We start from the raw sequence: 19,646 nt of genomic DNA, 5'->3' as shown, positions 1-19,646 counted from the left end.
TGACGCTATACACCGGTATTTGCGGAGTTTCTCCTATTCTTCTCTGCAGATCCTTTCAAGGTCTATCGGGTTGGATGGGGTGCGTTGCAGCACAGCTATTTTCAGGTCTCTCCAGAGATGTTCCTTCGGGTTCAAGTCTGGGCTCTGGCTGGGCCGCTCAAGGACATTCAGAGACTTGCCTTGAAGCAAATCCTAAATTGTCTTGGCTGTGTGCTTAGGGTTGTTGTCGTGTTGGCCAAAGAGTTCAATCTTGGTTTCATCAGACCAGAGAATCTTGTTTCTCATTTTTTAAATACATTTTAGAATAAGGCTGGAAACTAACAAAAATGTGTAAAAAGTCAATGGGTCTGAATACTTTCCGAAGGCTCTGTGCATAGCACCCACCCAGATACACAATCTCTAGCACCCACCCAGATACACAATCTCTAGCACCCACCCAGATACACAATCTCTAGCACCCACCCAGATACACAATCTCTAGCACCCACCCAGATACACAATCTCTAGCACCCACCCAGATACACTATCTCTAGCACCCACCCAGATACACAATCTCTAGCACCCACCCAGATACACAATCTCTAGCACCCACCCAGATACACAATCTCTAGCACCCACCCAGATACACAATCTCTAGCACCCATCCAGATACACAATCTCTAGCACCCACCCAGATACACAATCTCTAGCACCCACCCAGATACACAATCTCTAGCACCCACCCAGATACACAATCTCTAGCACCCACCCAGATACACAATCTCTAGCACCCACCCAGATACACAATCTCTAGCACCCACCCAGATACACAATCTCTAGCACCCACCCAGATACACAATTTCTAGCACCCACCCAGATACACAATCTCTAGCACCCACCCAGATACACAATCTCTAGCACCCACCCAGATACACAATCTCTAGCACCCACCCAGATACACAATCTCTAGCACCCACCCAGATACACAATCTCTAGCACCCACCCAGATACACAATTTCTAGCACCCACCCAGATACACAATCTCTAGCACCCACCCAGATACACAATCTCTAGCACCCACCCAGATACACAATCTCTAGCACCCACCCAGATACACAATCTCTAGCACCCACCCAGATACACAATCTCTAGCACCCACCCAGATACACAATCTCTAGCACCCACCCAGATACACAATCTCTAGCACCCACCCAGATACACAATCTCTAGCACCCACCCAGATACACAATTTCTAGCACCCACCCAGATACACAATCTCTAGCACCCACCCAGATACACAATCTCTAGCACCCACCCAGATACACAATTTCTAGCATTCACCCAGATACACAATCTCTAGCACCCACCCAGATACACAATTTCTAGCATTCACCCAGATACACAATCTCTAGCACCCACCCAGATACACAATTTCTAGCACCCACCCAGATACACAATCTCTAGCACCCACCCAAATACACAATTTCTAGCACCCACCCAAATACACAATCTCTAGCACCCACCCAGATACACAATCTCTAGCACCCACCCAGATACACAATCTCTAGCACCCACCCAGATACACAATTTCTAGCACCCACCCAGATACACAATCTCTAGCACCCACCCAGATACACAATCTTTAGCACCCATCCAGATACACAATCTCTAGCACCCACCCAGATACACAATCTCTAGCACCCACCCAGATACACAATCTCTAGCACCCACCCAGATACACAATCTCTAGCACCCACCCAGATACACAATCTCTAGCACCCACCCAGATACACAATCTCTAGCACCCAGACGAAGAAAGTAAGACAAAGACATGAGAGAAAAATGGCCGTAGGGCTCCAGGAAAAACTTCCAAAGCCTCCCAGTCGGTCAGATAATGTGGTCTACCACCATGTGAAACAAACAGTAGCACTTTCCCTTTGAAAACCACGGAGTCTATTTGAATATCCACTTCTTAGTGTCACTCGAACAATACACTTATTGATATTGGCGCTGTGCTGGAACTCAAAAGCTCTTTACACAAATGGCAAAGGAGAGGAAATGAATGGGAGGATATAAGCTGGTAGAATATTGAATTCAGCTGAGGTCTTTATAAGCTATATCTCTGTCTCCCTCCCTCTCTCCCCCTGTCTCCCTCACCCTCTCTCACTCACTCTCTCCCTCTCTCCCTCCTTCTCCCTCTATCTCTATCTCTCTGTCTCCCTCCCTCTCTCACTCTGTCTCCCTCTCCCTCTCTCCCTCCTTCTCCCTCCTTCTCCCTCTATCTCTCTCTCTCCCCTCTCCCTCCTTCTCCCTCCTTCTCCCTCTCTCTCTCTCTCTCTCTCTCTCTCTCTCTCTCTCTCTCTCTCTCTCTCCCTCTCTCTCTCTCTCTCTCTCCCCCTCTCCCTCTATCTCTATCTCTCTCTCTCCCTCTCTCTCGCTCTGCCTTTGTATTTGCATGATAGGAGATCTGGAGAAGAAGTGGAGGAGAGGAAAGAAGACTTTAGCTCTATCTAATTTATGCTCATAACTTATTTAACTCCTGAGGAGGAGAGGTTGTTTTTATTAATTCACTCTTTCCTTAACTGGCATAATAGGGAACAGATGTACTCAGTGTTTAGTGACGTAGGCTTGCTGGGCTTCACCATCGATCGCTTGCTGAGTTGAGAGGTTTTTTGGTTCAGTGCTTCTGTATCTACTTGTCACATTTTTTCTTCTTCCATAAAGCACTTTAGTTTTGACGTTAATATAACCTCTTTAAGTCAGTATGAAGGTCTTGTACACAGAAGAGGTTGTGTGTGTGTGTGTGTGTGTGTGTGTGTGTGTGTGTGTGTGTGTGTGTGTGTGTGTGTGTGTGTGTGTGTGTGTGTGTGTGTGTGTGTGTGTGTGTGTGTGTGTGTGTGTGTGTGTGTGTGTGTGTGTGTGTGTGCACGCGCGCGCTTCAGGTCAGATCTGTGAGTTATAGTTCAGTTTTAATGCAACGTAGAGACTCTGGCTAGTTTGTGTGCCGTACAGAAACTGGGGCTAGTTGGTTGGTTCCTCGCCCTCTATGAACAACTGGACTCTTATCAGGCTAATAATAACCTCCATGGCTCCATCTGAAGAATCTTCTCTCTGTCTCTGCTTCTGGCCCCTGGCTTGGACAAGAGCCTCCGGAGTAGGATGGAATCGTAGGGTTTGAACCTCCTCTGATGCGACCCACACATACACAAAGAAACACACACACACACACAAAAGGGGGGTGAGAATGATACAATATGCTGTCTCTCACTCTCACTCACTCACTCACTCACTCACTCACTCACTCACTCACTCACTCACTCACTCTCTTTCTGTCTTTGCATTATGGGAGATCTGGAGAAGAAGTGGAGGAGTGGAATGAAGAAAGGATAGAAGAAAGAAAGAGCCAGAGTTTTTCTCTGAATTATCTAATTTATGCTCATAATTTATTTAACTTCTGAGGAGAGAACTCATGCTGTCCTTAGCTGGTATAATAGGGAAGAAATGTACTCAGTGTTTAGTGACATGCTTGCTGGGCTTCACCATTGATAGCTTGCTGAGTTGAGAATTGTTTTTGGTTCAATACTTCTGTATCTACTTGTCTAATGTATGGGGGTTTGAACCCCCTCTGATGCAACACACACATACTCTAAGAAGAAACAGGGGGTGATAATGATACGATATGCTGCAATTCTCTCTCTCTCTCTAACCCTATATATATATATATATATATATATATATATATGTATGTATATGTATATGTATATGTGTATATGTAACAATTCCAAAACTACTGTCTTATACACAGTATCAAGGCAAAGGGTGGCTACTTTGAAGAATCTCAAATATAAAATATATCTTGATTTGTTGAACATTTTTTTGGTTACTACATGATTACAATGTAGAAAGCAGTAAAAATATAGATAATCTCTGGAATGAGTAGGTGTGTCCAAACTCTTGGCTGGTACTGTGTACAGTGGGAAGAAAAAGTATGTGAACCCTTTGGAAATACCTGTATTTCTGCATAAATTAGTCATAACATGTGATGTGTTCTTCATCTAGGTCACAACAATAGACCAACACAGTCTGCTTAAACTTATAACACACAACCAATTATACATGTGTTCATGTCTTTATTCAACACACCGTGTAAACATTCACAGTGCTGTATGTGAACCCTTGGATTTAAGTTTACCCTCTTTTGGCAGCAATAACCTCAACCAAACGTTTTCTGTAGTTGCGGGTCAGACCTGCACAACGGTCTGGAGGAATTTTGGACATTTCCTCTTTACAAAGCTGTTTCAGTTCAGCAATATTCTTGGGATGTCTGGTGTGAACTGCTCTCTTGAGGCCATGCCACAATATCTCAATATGGTTGAGGTCAGGACTCTGACTGGGCCACTCCAGAAGGTGTATTTTCTTCTGTTGAAGCCATTTTGTTGTTGATTTACTTCTGTGTTTTGGGTCGTTGTCCTGTTGCATCACCCAACTTCTGTTGAGCTTCAATTGGCGGACATACAGTTGAAGTCGGAGGTTTACATACACTTAGGTTGGAGTCATTAAAACTCGCTTTTCAAACACTCTACAAATTTCTTGTGAAAAAAACTATAGTTTTGGGAAGTCGGTTAGGACATCTACTTTGTGCATGACACAAGTGATTTTTCCAGCATTGTTTACAGACAGATTATTTCACTTATAATTCACTGTATCACAATTCCTGTGGGTCTGAAGTTTACATACACTAAGTTGACTGTGCCTTTAAACAGCTTGGAAAATTCCAGAAATTGATGTCATGGCTATAGAAGCTTCTGATAGGCTAATTGACATCATCTGAGTCAATTGGAGGTGTACCTGTGGATGTATTTCAAGGCATACCTTCAAACTCAGTGCCTCTTTGCTTGACATCATGGGAAAATCAAAAGAAATCAGCCAAGACCTCAGAAACAAAATTGTAGACCTCCGCAAGACTGGTTCATCCTTGGGAGCAATTTCCAAATGCCTGAAGGTACAAGGTTCATCTGTACAAACAATAGTACGCAAGTATAAACACCATGGGACAATGCAGCCGACATACCGCTCAGGAAGAAGACTCGTTCTGTCTCCTAGAGATGAACGTACTTTGGTGCGAAAAGTACAAATCAATCTCAGAACAACAGCAAAGGACCTTGTGAAGATGCTGGAGGAAACGGGTACAAAAGTATCTATATCCACAATAAAAGGAGTTCTATATTGACATAACCTGAAAGGCCACTCAGCAAGGAAGAAGCCACTGCTCCAAACTGCCATAAAAACGCCAGACTGCAGTTTGCAACTGCACATGGGGAAATGTACTCTGGTCTGATGAAAGAAAAATAGAATTGTTTAGCCATAATGACCATTGTCATGTTTTGAGGAAAAAGGGGGATGCTTGCAAGCCAAAGAACACCATCCCAACCGTATAGCACAGGGGTGGCAGCATCATGTTGTGGGTGTGCTTTGCTGCAGGAGGGACTGGTGGCCTTCACAAAATAGATGGCATCATGAGGCTGGAACATTGTGTGGATATATTGGAGCAACATCTCAAGACATCAGTCAGAACGTTAAAGCTTGGTCGCAAATGGGTCTTCCAAATGGACAATGACCCCAAGCATACTTCCAAAGTTGTGTCAAAATGACTTAAGGACAACAAAGTCAAGGTATTTGGGTGGCCATCACAAAGCCCTGACCTCAATCTCATAGAGAATTTGTGGGCAGAACTGAAAAAGCTTGTGTGAGCAAGGAGGACTACAAACCTGACTCAGTTACACCAGCTCTGTCAGGAGGAATGGGCCAAAATTCACCCAACTTATTGTGGGAAGCTTGTGGAAGGCTACCCGACACATTTGACCCAAGTTTAACAATTTAAAGGCTACCAAATACTAATTGAGTGTCTGTAAACTTCTTACCCACTGGGAATGTGATGACAGAAATAAAAGCTGAAATAAATCATTCCCTCTACTACTATTCTGACATTTCACATTCTTAAAATAAAGTGGTGATCCTAACTGACCTAAGACAGGGACTTTTTTCTAGGATTAAATGTCAGGAATTGTGAGAAACTGAGGTTAAATGTAGTTGGCTAAGGTGTATGTAAACTTCAGACTTCAACAATATATTTCCCAGTGTGAAAGTTGAACATAGGATAAGACCCACATCCAATACAACAGAACAGCTATCTCTCCGACACCAACCAAACCCAAGCCTTGTGTGATAATATCCTATGCTATCACCATCAAATGGGATTGCATCAGTCTCCAATACCATGCTATCGCTAGCCAATACAGTGATATCAAATTCCAATGCCCTGCTGCTCGTCTTCTGCTCACTCAAACAGCAGAGATATGTGTTGGCTTTGGAGGCAAAGCAAGGCCAATATGTGTGAGTGGGTGTGTGCATGTGCACGCAGCAACCATAGATGTCATTTACATTTACATTTACATTTTATGTCGGATGTTAACTTTTGCCAGTTTGCTACAGCAGGAAAATAATCCTGCAGCTACAGGAAATGTGAACTATTATGTGGATTACAGTATATATAATGAATATACACTGCTCAAAAAAATAAAGGGAACACTTAAACAACACAATGTAACTCCAAGTCAATCACACTTCTGTGAAATCAAACTGTCCACTTAGGAAGCAACCCTGATTGACAATAAATCTCACATGCTGTTGAGCATATGGAATAGACAACAGGTGGAAATTATAGGCAATTAGCAAGACACCCCCAATAAAGGAGTGGTTCTGCAGGTGGGGACCACAAACCACTTCTCAGTTCCTATGCTTCCTGGCTGATGTTTTGGTCACTTTTGAATGCTGGCGGTGCTTTCACTCTAGTGGTAGCATGAGACGGAGTCTACAACCCACACATGTGGCTCAGGTAGTGTAGCTCATCCAGGATGGCACATCAATGCGAGATGTGGCAAGAAGGTCTGCTGTGTCTGTCGGCGTAGTGTCCAGAGTATGGATGCGCTACCAGGAGACAGGCCAGTACATCAGGAGACGTGGAGGAGGCCGTAGGAGGGCAACAACCCAGCAGCAGGACCGCTACCTCCGCTTTTGTGCAAGGAGGAGCAGGAGGAGCACTGCCAGAGCCCTGCAAAATGACCTCCAGCAGGCCACAAATGTGCATGCGTCTGCTCAAACGGTCAGAAACAGACTCCATGAGGGTGGTGTGAGGGCCCGACGTCCACAGGTGGGGGTTGTGCTTACAGCCCAACACCGTGCAGGAAGTTTGGCATTTGCCAGAGAACACGAAGATTGGCAAATTCGCCACTGGTGCCCTGTGCTCTTCACAGATGAAAGCGGGTTCACACTGAGCACATGTGACAGGCGTGACAGTCTGGAGACGCCGTTGAGAACGTTCTGCTGCCTGCAACATCCTCCAGCATGACCGGTTTGGCGGTGGGTCAGTCATGGTGTGGGGTGGCATTTCTTTGGGGAGCCGCACAGCCCTCCATGTGCTCACCAGAGGTAGCCTGACTGCTATTAGGTACCGAGATGAGATCCTCAGACCCCCTGTGAGACCATATGCTGGTGTGGTTGGCCATGGGTTCCTCCTAATGCAAGACAATGCTAGACCTCATGTGGCTGGAGTGTGTCAGCAGTTCCTGCAAGAGGAAAGCATTGATGCTATCAACTGGCCCGCCCGTTCCCCAGACCTGAATCCAATTGAGCACATCTGGGACATCATGTCTCGCTCCATCCACCAACGCCACATTGCACCATAGACTGTCCAGGAGTTGGTGGATGCTTCAGTTCTGTTCTGGGAGGAGATCCCCCAGGAGACCATCTGCCACCTCATCAGGAGCATGCCCAGGCATTGTAGGGAGGTCATACAGACACGTGGAGGCCACACACACTACTGAGCCTCATTTTGACTTGTTTTAAGGACATTACATCAAAGTTGGATCAGTGTGGTTTTCCACTTTAATTTTGAGTGTGACTCCAAATCCAGACCTCCGTGGGTTGATGAATTTGATTTCCATTGATCATTTTTGTGTGATTTTGTTGTCAGCACATTCAACGATGTAAAGGAAAAAGTATTTAATACGAATATTTCATTCATTCAGATCTAGGATGTGTTATTTTAGTGTTCCCTTTATTTTTTTGGAGCAGTGTATATAATTCATTAATGGATATTTTTGTAGGGGTTGATATATTTTTTTGTGTGATGGAAAATCAAGTCTGATATTTCAATTTCACGTATACTCCCTCTCTGGCGCTCGAGGTCTCCAGGCTCTGCTCATTATTACGCACACCTGTCACCGTCGTTACGCGTAACTGCGCCACATCAGACTCACCTGGACTCCCATCACCCTCCCGATTACCTTCCCTATATGTGTCACTCCCTTTGGTTGTTTCCCTTGCATGGCGCTTGTAACGCCAGGGTAGTGGGTTCGATTCCCGGGACCACCCATACGTAGAATGTATGCACACATGACTGTAAGTCGCTTTGGATAAAAGCGTCTGCTAAATGGCATATATTATATTATTATTATTCTGTACATGTTTTGTTGTTGTTTCACGTCTGTACACTTCTCGTGTTTCTTGTTTCGTCCGTGTTCGTTTCTATATTAAAGGATTTCACTCCCTGAACTTGCTTCCTGACTCCCAAGCGTACACATTACAGGAAGCATTTTTAAACCTCAAATAAACTAGACGTTTTACACTTATTTGAACGTTGTCCTGCAACAGCGGGATCAGATCCTACATCTGTACATCACCTATTAGGATACACAAGCGCAAAGCAAAATGCATTGCTGTCTAGCCATAAATCGACAGTATACTATGACAAATGATTTAACCGTTGTTACTGATCAAAATCTTAGAGGAACCTTGACAAAGTACAAACTTAATTAGCATAGGCTTGTCATTGAGAAAGGTAGACACAGTGATACCTGGCTCCCTGTAGAGGAAAGGCTGGGCAGTCACTGTACCGCGGCAGAAATTGACACAGAGCAACAGTTCTTGACAAAATTGCAAAAATATAAAGCAATTAGAGAGTTTGATTTCCCCAAATGTGAAATGGTTATTGAAGGTTTCCAAGACCTCTCTGATGAGAAGAGATTACCCATCCTGTTGGGGGAGGATGCAGAGAGCTGTTGGTTGGCAGCGTACTACATTGCTGCCTGCCATAAAATGAGGGATTGTGTCTGACAAATCTACCAACCTGCACATGTCTTTGTGTTTATTTACTGATTTCCAATACAACCCCCCCCCACCCCCACCCCCACCCTTGATTATTGCTGTTACTGATTGTCCTGCTCGTGACAATGTTGATTATCTTTCATGATGTTACTGATATTGTTAATGAATCATTCCATTTCCAAAGTACACTTCAACGATATGGACGTCATTACGTCACGCAAATAAAGCAAGTGAAATTGAAAATTGAGCGAGAGAGAAAGAGAAAGAAAAAGAGAGAGAGAGAGAGAGAGAGAGAGAGATACATGATGGAGGGTCAATTACACCTCCATGTTGTAGACCAGAGGAAGAGACCGAACGCTAGTTCCCCTTTCATCACCACCCCCTGCTACATGGTTAAGGTTGTTGCACCAGTTAGTGAAAGACGGTGAAGCTGTGAATGAGGGTTTATCAGATAGAGATATCAGATCTCCTTTGAGGATCGGACACAATATATTGGGTGATAAAGTGTGGTTGTAATAAAAATTTTAAAAAGGACAAAAGGACGCTTTCTTTTCGTTGCTATTTCCTTTATATTTCCTTTATATCCAGGCCTTGTGCCACAACGACCCCTTTAATAACCATGGAAGACATTCATCAGTGGCCTGTGCACATTGATTAAAGAAGCCAAGGGCTTTATGTCAAGTAAGTCATCTAACCAACCACGTGTCCTACACAGATCCGATGGACCAAGACAGCAGGCAGCGTGTCGGATCGCTTCCAGGACTCCAGCGTGTTTAACGAGACGCTGCACATCTCCAAGATCCAGAGACACCAGGGAGGACGCTACTACTGCAAGGCTGAGAACGGCCTGGGCTCCCCGGCCATCAAGTCCATACGGGTCGACGTCTACTGTAAGTACTGTACATTACCTTCGGACACAGTGGTTGAGTCAAGGTTGTTTTCTTTTTATTTCAATGTACTTTCTCAATGTAATAACATGGCATAAAATTCAACGTGGCTAATGAACCATTCCCTTTTTGATTTTAGAGCTGCAAAATGTCACTTTTTGGGCGACTCGACCGGATACACATAGAAATTTGTGTTATTGATCTGTCATTCTCATTGAAAGCAAATCTAAGAAGTGGTAGATCGGTTCTATATGCGCTATTTCAATGCTTCCCTTAAGTTTTGTTTTTGCGTCTTTTACTTTCGGTTTTCTGTACCACTTTTATTAAACAGCTGAAAACACAACATTTTTGCTTATGGAAAAGATATTTCACTGCGGTTTAGATGGTACAATGATTCTCTACACTACACTTGCTTGTTTTGTCACATAAACTGAGATTAGGAAAACTATTTGAATTTTAGCAACCAGGAAATGTCGGAGTGATTTCTGCATAGTTCGTCTTTAAACTAGAATTCAACCATAAGCTAACGATAAGCTTTTAAGGTTTGGTTTATTCCAATTGTTGCACAATTCAATCAAATGTCAGTCAATACTAAATGTTGAATTGGGGCCCTGGACATCCTGTGTCTGTGTGTGTGGAGGGGGGGGCTGTACAGTAGACAACAGTATAAACAACCCTTCCCAGTGGCTTCCACCCTAGTCAACATAGCCATTAAATAATAGTGAGGTCTAATTGGAGTTGTCTGGGGCACCTACTTTACTTCAGCTGCAACCAACAACTCCTCAGACGTGCGCTTAAATGGAGGACGGTTTGTCTCATCTGAACCCTAGACAAGCAAACATTATATAGCTCCCAGCCAGAACCTCCCCAGATCCACCACTCTGTGACACAAGCACATTAAACCAGCACTTTCCCTTCCGTAACATCATCGCAAGCCGATAAACCTTTTGGCCTGTGTTCTCCTCTTCTCCTACTCTCTCTGTGGCAGAACACAGAGCAGTCTGCAGTCCTGTCTGTCTTTCCTCTCTGCCTCTCGTCTGTCTCCACCTCTCGTTGGCCTCTGTCTCTTCCTCTGCCTTCGCCTCTCTTCTCTTCTCCTTGGTCAGGGGTTACCAAAGTAAGTGGAATCGCTTTCATCTGACATCTAAAGCCTCTGCTCCATCTGCCAGTGACTCCTGTCGGTCTATCACCACATTTCGGGTCTGTCTGTGTGGCTGGTGGTTAGCCTCACCGCCGCCAAGGCTCTTTCTCTGCCTGCTCTCGCTTTCTCTCTCTGATCTCTCTTTCTCTCCCTCTTTGCTATCTCTCTCTCTCTCTCTCTCTCTCTGTGATCTCTTTCTCTCCCTCTTTGCTATCTCTCTCTCTCTCTCTCTCTCTGTGATCTCTCTTTCTCTCCCTCTTTGCTCTCTCTCTCTCTCTCTCTCTCTCTCTCTCTGTGATCTCTCTTTCTCTCCCTCTTTGCTATCTCTCTCTCTCTCTCTCTCTCTCTCTCTCTCTCTCTGATCTCTCTTCCTCTCTCTCTCTTTGCTATCTCTCTCTCTCTGATCTCTCTTTCTCTCTCTCTTCGCTATCTCTCTCTCTCTCTCTCTCTCTCTCTCTCTCTCTCTCTGCCTTTCCCTCTGTCTCCGTTCTCTCTCTCTCACTCCCTCTCTCCCTGCCTCCTTCTGGCCCCTGGTTGTCTGTGTGGCTCTCAGCCCTTGTACCTGTTTATCAGTACTGACTTGAGCAGGGGCTGTGGAATAGAGAATGGTTAGAAAGCTTGGAACTTGGCGGAAGGAGGGGGAAGAGGAGTATTTTACTCTCTCCTTGTCTCCTTTCCTTCTTCTGCACTGGACTGCCATATTGGCTTTGTGGTGGATGTATACTAGACATTTGCTTTCTCCTTTTCAGTTCTTCAACACTGTTAACTGTAATATAATAATATAATATAATAATATATGCCATTTAGCTGACGCTTTTATCCAAAGCGACTTACAGTCATGTGTGCATACATTCTACGTATGGGTGGTCCTGGGAATCGAACCCACTACCCTGGCGTTACAAGCGCCATGCTCTACCAACTGAGCCACAGAAGGACCACTTAGTGAAAGACGTCATTTGTTTACACTTAGTGTAAACAAATGAGACATACAACAGACCCTGGCCGGACAGTAACTAACATCCCAGTGTCACTGTTTTTAGCTTGATAACAGTATGATTTAATAGAGTTGACCAGTGGCTCTCTGGGTTGCCATGGCTAGGGCTGTGGCGGTCATGACATTGTGTCAGCAGGTTATTGTCATGCAAAAGGGTGCCGGGTCTCACTGTAATTGACCATTAACATAAACATGTTTAGCATCTCCAGGCTCCACTCATACAAGCAGCATATAAAGCCTCTTGATTTGGCCTTTGGAACATCTACATTTGAAACATGTTGAATTAGTCAATACATTATTTTTGTTAGGCAGGCCTAAATAAACATTATGATATGTTGAAAATGTATTTCAGAGGAATATAATATGATTTGGCCTGTAATATGTTATCTGGCTACGCTCCGTGCCATAGACTGTAACCTTGTTCATTTATCAGACAGGATATGCTTGTAAATCCTGTGCCATTATTTTATATTGTATGATTTTATAGTAAGAAAAAATATATAGTTTAACTTAGCTGGATGAAATATGATGGATATTTGTCCCATTCAGAAGCAAGAGTGCACACATATGAAGTTGAAGTGGCTATGTTGAGCGTAAAAGTGATCATTTGAAACGGGTCCTATATGCTAGATTTAGAGTTATTTGGCAACTTTAGTTGCGAATTATACAAACCTTAGAACGTCTTAGAAGTCAATAGATTTATGGGCTGCATGATGCGACTATAGGCTATTGCTTACACTCTGTTCCTTGCCTCATGCTGTACACGCTGTTCTCTCATCAATTGATCATTTTTTCACCCCTCAGACTATTCTCAATTTAATCTTGTCTTTACTAATATGTCAAATAGATTTAGAATGGCCCATGATCACATGAACAGGGGCAGGGGAAAAATACATGTCATCCCTATGCACTGGAATAGTGAATTGAGGCTGCTTTCCAGCTGGTACGTTTTTCACTCATGTTGGGTAGGCTGCTTCGGTAATTTCGCTGCACCACAGGTGATATTCTGCCGGAACTCTGTATGCCATGGGCTCTCCAATCCTGTTCCTGATGCTACCCCGTGATTAATTTGGGAAATCAAGGGAAATCTGTTTGGGAACATCGATAGTGACGTTTTCACAACAAAACGTATTTCATGAAACTGTTGACAGCACCTCTCTCTGCGTGCTGGAGAAAGGAATGAAAGAGAGACGGGAGGACATAGAAACTCTGATGAGATATTCTGTATAGCTAAAGGTAATGTGTCAATCTATACATTAGGAAAATTAAAAAAGGCCTTATCACTAGGCTGTTCAACATCTATAAAAGATTATTGTAGGCTAAATCTGAATTGGTTTAATTTAGACTAGACCAATTATGTACCAAAGATGTCTTAAATCAGTATTTTAAAAATGTTTTTCATGTTTTATATGCAGTTGGCTATGTATTGTATAACGGAAGAATCATTATTTTAATTCAGGTTTTTTTTTTTTCGGGCTTGGGCTCATTTATAGGCCTATGCTTATGCGTAAGCACTAATATGCTAATATGGGTGTTTTGAATTAACCTTTACTGGATCAGTGTCCCGAAATCGTGACATTTGCTGCTCAATATGCGATTTTTGACTAGAATGATGTTGTAAACAAAAGCCAACTTTCCGGGACAAAGACATGTCTGATATGGTCAAAAAGCTTAAATGACTGTTAAGCTATCTGCGGTGTCCAATTTACAGTATCTACAACAGCAGAGAAAAAATACTATAATAATATTATTTGAGGATAGTGCACAACAACAAAACACTTTTATCCAGGCAACTTGTTTTATACATTCACCTCTGACTGTAAATAATGTACTTACATTCAGTAATCTTTCTCTGATTTGTCATCCCGAGGGTCCCAGAAATAAAATGTAGCATAGTTTTTTGATAAAATCATTTTTCATATCCTAACACAACCCATGTTGTGTACAGTGTTTCGCATGAATTCCAACTCTTTCAACTTGCAACAAAACAATTAATGAAATTTAATCCGCTACACCTTGTCTCACCCAGTCAAGTTTCGTTTTTTGCGCAATCCTTAGACACTTTAGATGACAACCAAACTTTGTTTCATCATTCTACATTACATATTGGCTACACAACACGTCAATTAGCACATGAAGGTCAGCCATCATTATGCACCAATGAGACGGGTGGTGTTCACTTGATAGACAGTGTCTTGCTCCAATGACCACCTATTGTTTTGAAACATAGCTAGATAGCCAATGAGCTTTACATGAGTATGTGATGGCCCTTTGTAGGACTAACGGCTATTGTCCTATGGCTGCGAGCAACGCAATTCATTCTCCATTGAAAATCCACAGGACGCAGGGGATTGGAAAAACGTTAAAACGGAAAAAGTACAACATTGCTACTAAGAGTATAAACATTTGGATGAGGTTATTGCAGAAATTGACCAGGAGAGTGACACAAGTAGTCCTTGTGAGAGATTGGAAGGAGAATGTACTTTTAGATCAGTAAGTAAAATATGTTTTTGCTTGTCGTACTAATCCCGTTGTTTAAATGGTTGCATATGAATTTAAAGTATTTGTCTTTGATTTCTATATATATAAATACAATATATAGATCTGAGGCATACAATATATAATGTGTATGTGTATGTTATGTTGGCTATGACATGTTCTGGTTTTTGAGCGTCTTGTTGCCTATTGGTCCACATATTTCATTATAGTGATTGTGTTCTACATACTTTATAGAATATATGTTTATAGATATGTGTATCACGTTTGAAGGTAAGACCCAGGTGCAGACAATGTTGAAGTAAAAAAAGTGTATTAATTCGAACACGGGCAGGCAAAGGTACAGGGGACCCTGGGTCTCGACCCCGCCCTGTGCAACTGGGTACTGGACTTCCTGACGGGCCGCCCCCAGGTGGTGAGGGTAGGCAACAACATCTCCTCCCCGCTGATCCTCAACACGGGGCCCCACAAGGGTGCGTTCTGAGCCCTCTCCTGTACTCCCTGTTCACCCACGACTGCGTGGCCACGCACGCCTCCAACTCAATCATCAAGTTTGCGGACGACACAACAGTGGTAGGCTTGATTACCAACAACGACGAGACGGCCTACAGGGAGGAGGTGAGGGCCCTCGGAGTGTGGTGTCAGGAAAATAACCTCACACTCAACGTCAACAAAACTAAGGAGATGATTGTGGACTTCAGGAAACAGCAGAGGGAACACCCCCTATCCACATCGATGGAACAGTAGTGGAGAGGGTAGCTAGTTTTAAGTTCCTCGGCGTACACATCACAGACAAACTGAATTGGTCCACTCACACTGACAGCGTCGTGAAGAAGGCGCAGCAGCGCCTATTCAACCTCAGGAGGCTGAAGAAATTCGGCTTGTCACCAAAAGCACTCACAAACTTCTACAGATGCACAATCGAGAGCATCCTGGCGGGCTGTATCACCGCCTGGTACGGCAACTGCTCCGCCCTCAACCGTAAGGCTCTCCAGAGGGTAGTGAGGACTGCACAACGCATCACCGGGGGCAAACTACCTGCCCTCCAGGACACCTACACCACCCGTTGTTACAGGAAGGCCATAAAGATCATCAAGGACATCAACCACCCGAACCACTGCCTGTTCACCCCGCTATCATCCAGAAGGCGAGGTCAGTACAGGTGCATCAAAGCTGGGACCGAGAGACTGAAAAACAGCTTCTATCTCAAGGCCATCAGACTGTTAAACAGCCACCACTAACAGTGTGAGTGGCTGCTGCCAACACACTGTCATTGACACTGACCCAACTCCAGCCATTTTAATAATGGGAATTGATGGGAATTATGTAAATATATCACTAGCCACTTTAAACAATGCTACCTTATATAATGTTACTTACCCTACATTATTCATCTCATATGCATATGTATATACTGTACTCTACATCTTCGACTGCATCCTTATGTAACACATGTATCACTAGCCACTTTAACTATGCCACTTTGTTTACTTTGTCTACACACTCATCTCATATGTATATACTGTACTCGATACCATCTACTGTATGCTGCTCTGTACCATCACTCATTCATATATCCTTATGTACATATTCCTTATCCCCTTACACTGTGTATAAGACAGTAGTTTTGGAATTGTTAGTTAGATTACTTGTTGGTTATCACTGCATTGTCGGAACTAGAAGCACAAGCATTTCGCTACACTCGCATTTAACATCTGCTAACCATGTGTATGTGACAAATAAAATTTGATTTGATTTGATTTGATTTATTGTTCAACCTCTTTCTTCAAATGTATCAATCACAGTAAGGTGAGTTTTAAAAGCACCTACTGTTTTGATGATGTGTTTGATGTGATTTTCGATGTCAGAGTGGTATGAGAGCCAATAGAGCCCTGAGTACCAGGCCATTAGTGACCTGATGATCGTTAGCGAGTTGGGTTGGCTACTACAAATTAATATCCAGAGTACATAAGAGGAGATTACCGTGACTAAATGGTCATGTAGAATTTTACTGCGGTCATGACTCATGAATGCCGGTGTGGCGGTAATACAGTCACCACAGAGCGTTTGGCCAGTAACCTGAAGTTTGCTGGATAAAATCCCTGAGCTGACAAGGTAAAAATATGTAATTCTGCCCCTGAGCAAGGCAGTTAACCCACTGTTCCCTGCACCTCTCTGATTCAATGTGGGTTAAATGCGGAAGACACTTTTCAGTTGAATATATTCAGATGGACTGACTAGGTATCCCACTTCCCCCCTTTCATAACAGCCCTAGCCATGGCAGTGTTCGGAAACATCAGCTGTGTCATTCATTCAACCAATGATGTCATCCAATGTTCTCTCCAGTTGGCTCCCTGTCCAATGAGGTCCTGAGTTGTGCTCTCCAGAAAAACTCTGTGTCCATTGGAAGGGGATTTAAAGGGACAATCAATTGTCAAAGACATTGTACAGTACTTTCAAGTACTTTAGCCTTTCAAGCTTGAATTGATCATTATCTCATCTTGTAAACTCTTCATATTTATCATTGAGTATACACTAAATATGTAATGCTATTTAATTCTTATTGTACAGCCTTAAAACAGGACTTTATATGACATTATTAAAACAGCAGCAGTGTTTAAAGTGTTTTGTGGATGCCCTTGTCTCTGGCCTTGTAGTGCATGTGTACTTCATTAGCAGAATGTTGTATTGCACATCCAGCAGAAACACACTGTATTTCTCCATAGAAATGTTATAGCTGTCCCCCAGGGGGGAATTTAATTGATGGGCCTCTTTTGCAGCTTTCACTATTTTTAGTGCTTTGCAGCCTTGATTTTTTAATTTGCATTAGAATTGCTGTTTGGGCACCAGGACTCAACAGAAACACCTTGACAAATTGTGTTGACTGTCTGGTTTTTCAGATGTTGTACCGGTGTGTCTTTATTCATACCAATGTGTTTATACTACCCAGAAATGTAACCGCTAGTTAGGATGGACACTTCTATTATGCCTGAGGGACGATACAAAAAAAACGTGAAATGAGAGAGACAGGAATTTAGGAGGCCGTGTATTTCAATGTGAATATCTTGTTTCGAAAGTGAAGTATTTTCTCCTGTTCTTTAAAAACCTCTTACGGATAGGCGGGACGCAAATGTCTCAACTGGCCAATTGCCAGGGGAAATGCAGAGCGCCAGATTTCAAATAAAATGCTCTAACATTCAAATTTTCATTAAATCACACATGTAAGACACTCAATTAAAGCTACACTCGTTGTGAATCCAGCCAACATGTCAGAATTTAAAAATGCTTTTCGGCGAAAGCATAAGAAGCTAATATCTGATAGCCTGCACCATCTGCACCAGCAGTGAACAAAGGAGCTAGCATATTACAACCCTGCAGACGCTTCACAAAACGCTGAAATAAAAAATAATTCATGCCTTACCTTTGACGAGTGTCTTTTGTTGGCACTCCAATATGTCCCATAAACATCACAATTGGTCCTTTTGTTCAATTAATTCCGTCCATATACAGTGGGGCAAAAAAGTATTTAGTCAGCCACCAATTGTGCAAGTTCTCCAACTTAAAAAGATGAAAGAGGCCTGTAATTTTCATCATAGGTACACTTCAACTATGACAGACAAAATGAGGGAAAAAAATCCAGAAAATCACATTGTAGGATTTTTAATGAATTTATTTGCACATTATGGTGGAAGAACTTGCACAATTGGTGGCTGACTAAATACATTTTTGCCCCACTGTATATCCAAAATGTCCATTTATAAAGTGATTTGATCCAGAAAAAAACTGCTTAGAAAAACGCAACATCACTTCAAAATATTTCAGAAGTTGCCTATAAACTCTGCCAAAATATTTCAAACTACTTTTGTAATACCACGTTAGGTATTTTTAAATGTTAATAATCGATCAAATCTTAGAAGGGGCAATCTGTATTCAATACAGGAAAAAAAAAAAAACAGCGCTGCTTTTCACGTCTTGCGCAACTCTCAAAAGTGTCCCCAGTTCCGAGTTGGCCTACTTCTTCATTGCACAAAGGAATAACCTCAACCAAATTCCAAAGACTGGCGAAATCCAGTGGAAGTAGGTTCTGAAAATAGGTTCCTATCAAATACCCCATGGCAAAGACAATACAGGGAACAGAGAGGGGGTAAAAAAATCTGAACAGTTAGTCCTCGGGGTTTTGCCTGCTACATAAGTTCTGTTATACTCACAGACATGATTCAGACAGTTTTAGAAGCTTCAGGGGGTTTTCTATCCAAATCTATGAATACTATCTATATCTTATATTCTTGGCATGAGTAGCAGGAAGTTGAAATTGGGCACGCTATTTATCCAAAAGTGAAAATTCTGCCCCCTCGCTTTAAAAAAACATTTATTTATTTTCCTTCCAAGTCCTTCTGAAATCAGAGGGGTATACTACGAAGCAAGCTAGATCTACTCAGGGTTTTCTACGGCTAGCCAGCTGCAGTTAGCTTCACATTCCAGCTCCAGAAATGAAAGTTTTCTTGCAAATTCTTCAGGATATGGTGTGGACTCGGCTTTTTATTTTATTACTTATTGTTAATGACGTCTTTGGTGTGCTTTGCTGTGCTTATCAATGCACAAGCACTCTTTTTCCCACTATCAATAAAAATATACAAAGGTTTTACTGTGTGTGAAGTTTCAAATGCATTATATCATTACTAAATGTCTAATGTGATAGGTATTTTAACATTACTATTTTTTTTGCACACAAAACTAAAGGGAAGATGACACAAGAGGGAGGGAATCTGATTTCATTGGTCCTCAACTTGTGGCTCAGACCATCTCATTAAGGATATTGGAGTTTGCCCTGAGTTAGCCTGCCCCGAAGCAGGTTAGATCTGAAGGATTCATTGCCATAGAAATTTGAGCCACTCAAATTAAAAGGTGAGCCACTTTCGTGGTACCGGTTATCCCGAGTTGAACTCAGAGTTGACCAAAGTTGCCTCGCTAACTCCTCAAACGA

General features: G+C 42.7%; 1 protein-coding gene across 1 annotated transcript in view; it reads left to right on the top strand.

Moving 5' to 3' along the window:
* Nucleotides 1-19,646, top strand: part of LOC118398434 (MAM domain-containing glycosylphosphatidylinositol anchor protein 2-like) — a 352,144-nt gene that overhangs the window by 122,411 nt on the left and 210,087 nt on the right. Inside the window, exon 3 of the mRNA XM_052470749.1 lies at nt 9,860-10,034. Within this exon, the coding sequence (XP_052326709.1) occupies nt 9,860-10,034 (175 nt within the window). The remainder of the gene's footprint in view (nt 1-9,859; nt 10,035-19,646) is intronic.

This window comes from Oncorhynchus keta, chromosome 19 (assembly GCF_023373465.1).
Source record: "Oncorhynchus keta strain PuntledgeMale-10-30-2019 chromosome 19, Oket_V2, whole genome shotgun sequence".
Classification (NCBI taxonomy): domain Eukaryota; kingdom Metazoa; phylum Chordata; class Actinopteri; order Salmoniformes; family Salmonidae; genus Oncorhynchus; species Oncorhynchus keta.
This window is presented reverse-complemented; position numbering and strand designations above follow the sequence as displayed.